The sequence below is a fragment of the Apis dorsata genome, unplaced genomic scaffold (assembly GCF_000469605.1).
Source record: "Apis dorsata unplaced genomic scaffold, Apis dorsata 1.3 scaffold_111, whole genome shotgun sequence".
In the NCBI taxonomy this organism is placed as follows: domain Eukaryota; kingdom Metazoa; phylum Arthropoda; class Insecta; order Hymenoptera; family Apidae; genus Apis; species Apis dorsata.
In genome coordinates this window covers 346,095-347,379 of record NW_006263406.1, presented here as the reverse complement: position 1 = coordinate 347,379, position 1,285 = coordinate 346,095, and the positions used below count along the sequence as shown (strand labels likewise).

Below are 1,285 nucleotides of genomic sequence, written 5' to 3'. Positions count from 1 at the left end.
ACGGGGAGCGCGACGGCGAGGACGTCGACGATGATGGCGAACGGCCGCCTCGTGTGCAACGAGAGCGAGTCGTTCATGGTGAACGAGGGGTACAAGTTGCTGGAGGGGAACGTGGCCACCGGTATCATTCTGCAATCCGAGAACAGGATCCCAAGCCTTGTCCCGGGCGCGGAGAGCTCGCCTGTTTGCCAGGAGGTGGTTGGAAAGCTGGAGATGGCGGGGATCGAGATGATGGGCGGGAAGATCGAGCGGGAGAACGTTGTCCGTTGTCAAGACGCGAGCAGCAACACCGTCTCCCTTTTGGCTCGAGAGGAGCCGAAGGACGACCTGGTTAAAAAGAGTACGTCCGTTTACTCCACGGCCACGGCCGGTTGCTACGGGAGCCAAGCTTGCGACGGAGGCGTCCTCGTGTCGGAGAAAAGGATCGAGATCACCGGCTATTATCACAAAGACGTGGCCACAGCGATCGAGGAAGATCGCCACGCCGAGAAGGATGACACGCCCCCGCCGCTACCGCTCACCGGTAAAATTTCCCATCCGCGTTCCATCGCCCCTTCGATTATGTTTCCTTGCCTCGAACGATGTTTCCTAATTCGTTCGTGTTTTCGTTCACAGGCCCGCCCAAGATCGACCGTTGCCCCACCTCGTACGCGGCGAGGAACGCCCCGATCCTGGACTCGACGCCCAGAAAATTCACGTTGAACGGAGAACTGTGGAGGCAGGACGACAAATCCGAACGATCCGTCAGGGACAAGATCGCCATGTTCTCGTCCCAAAGCAGCCTGGANACGTTGGCGATCGCAAGGACGAATTCGTTGGCGTCCACGTTCAAGAGACCGACCGAGGACAGTTTAAGGAGGAACAGTTTGAACCAATTGATCGAGCAGAGGAAGAGGTCGATCTCGAAACTGAGAGGATTGGTGATCCCCGAGAAGGAGACGATAACGATCGACGCGCCCATCGTCGACCTACCCGAAATCAAATCCCGAGACTCGATACTGTTGCATCAGGTAAGTCTCGCATACTTCTTCTCGCGAGAACGGGATAAAAAATGTGTAAGCACGCGTTACGTTGTCCACAGGTGTTGCCAAAGATGAGCATTCAGGACAAGTGGGGCTCGCAAAGTTCCTTGGCGAGCAACGCCAGCACGGCCAGCGTGCCTCTGAGGAGCGCGGCTTCTTTCAAGATGCCAGCTCCCCAAATACACTCGAAGTACTCGCCCGCCTTCAAAAGGAAGAGTCTGACCGTGTACGGCACGTCCTCGTCCAATTCCTCTTCGACTAGC

The 1,285-nt window shown here is 56.9% G+C and overlaps 1 protein-coding gene across 1 annotated transcript in view; it reads left to right on the top strand.

Annotated features, from left to right (window-relative positions):
* The first annotated feature begins 6 nt into the window (after positions 1-6).
* Positions 7-1,285, top strand: part of LOC102678528 — a 4,968-nt gene continuing 3,689 nt past the window's right edge. The window contains 4 exon segments of the mRNA XM_031508896.1: positions 7-523; positions 616-1,010; positions 1,082-1,280; positions 1,283-1,285. The exon segment at positions 1,283-1,285 is cut by the window's right edge and continues 238 nt beyond it. Coding sequence (XP_031364756.1) covers positions 31-523; positions 616-1,010; positions 1,082-1,280; positions 1,283-1,285 — 1,090 coding nt within the window. The 5' untranslated portion in view covers positions 7-30.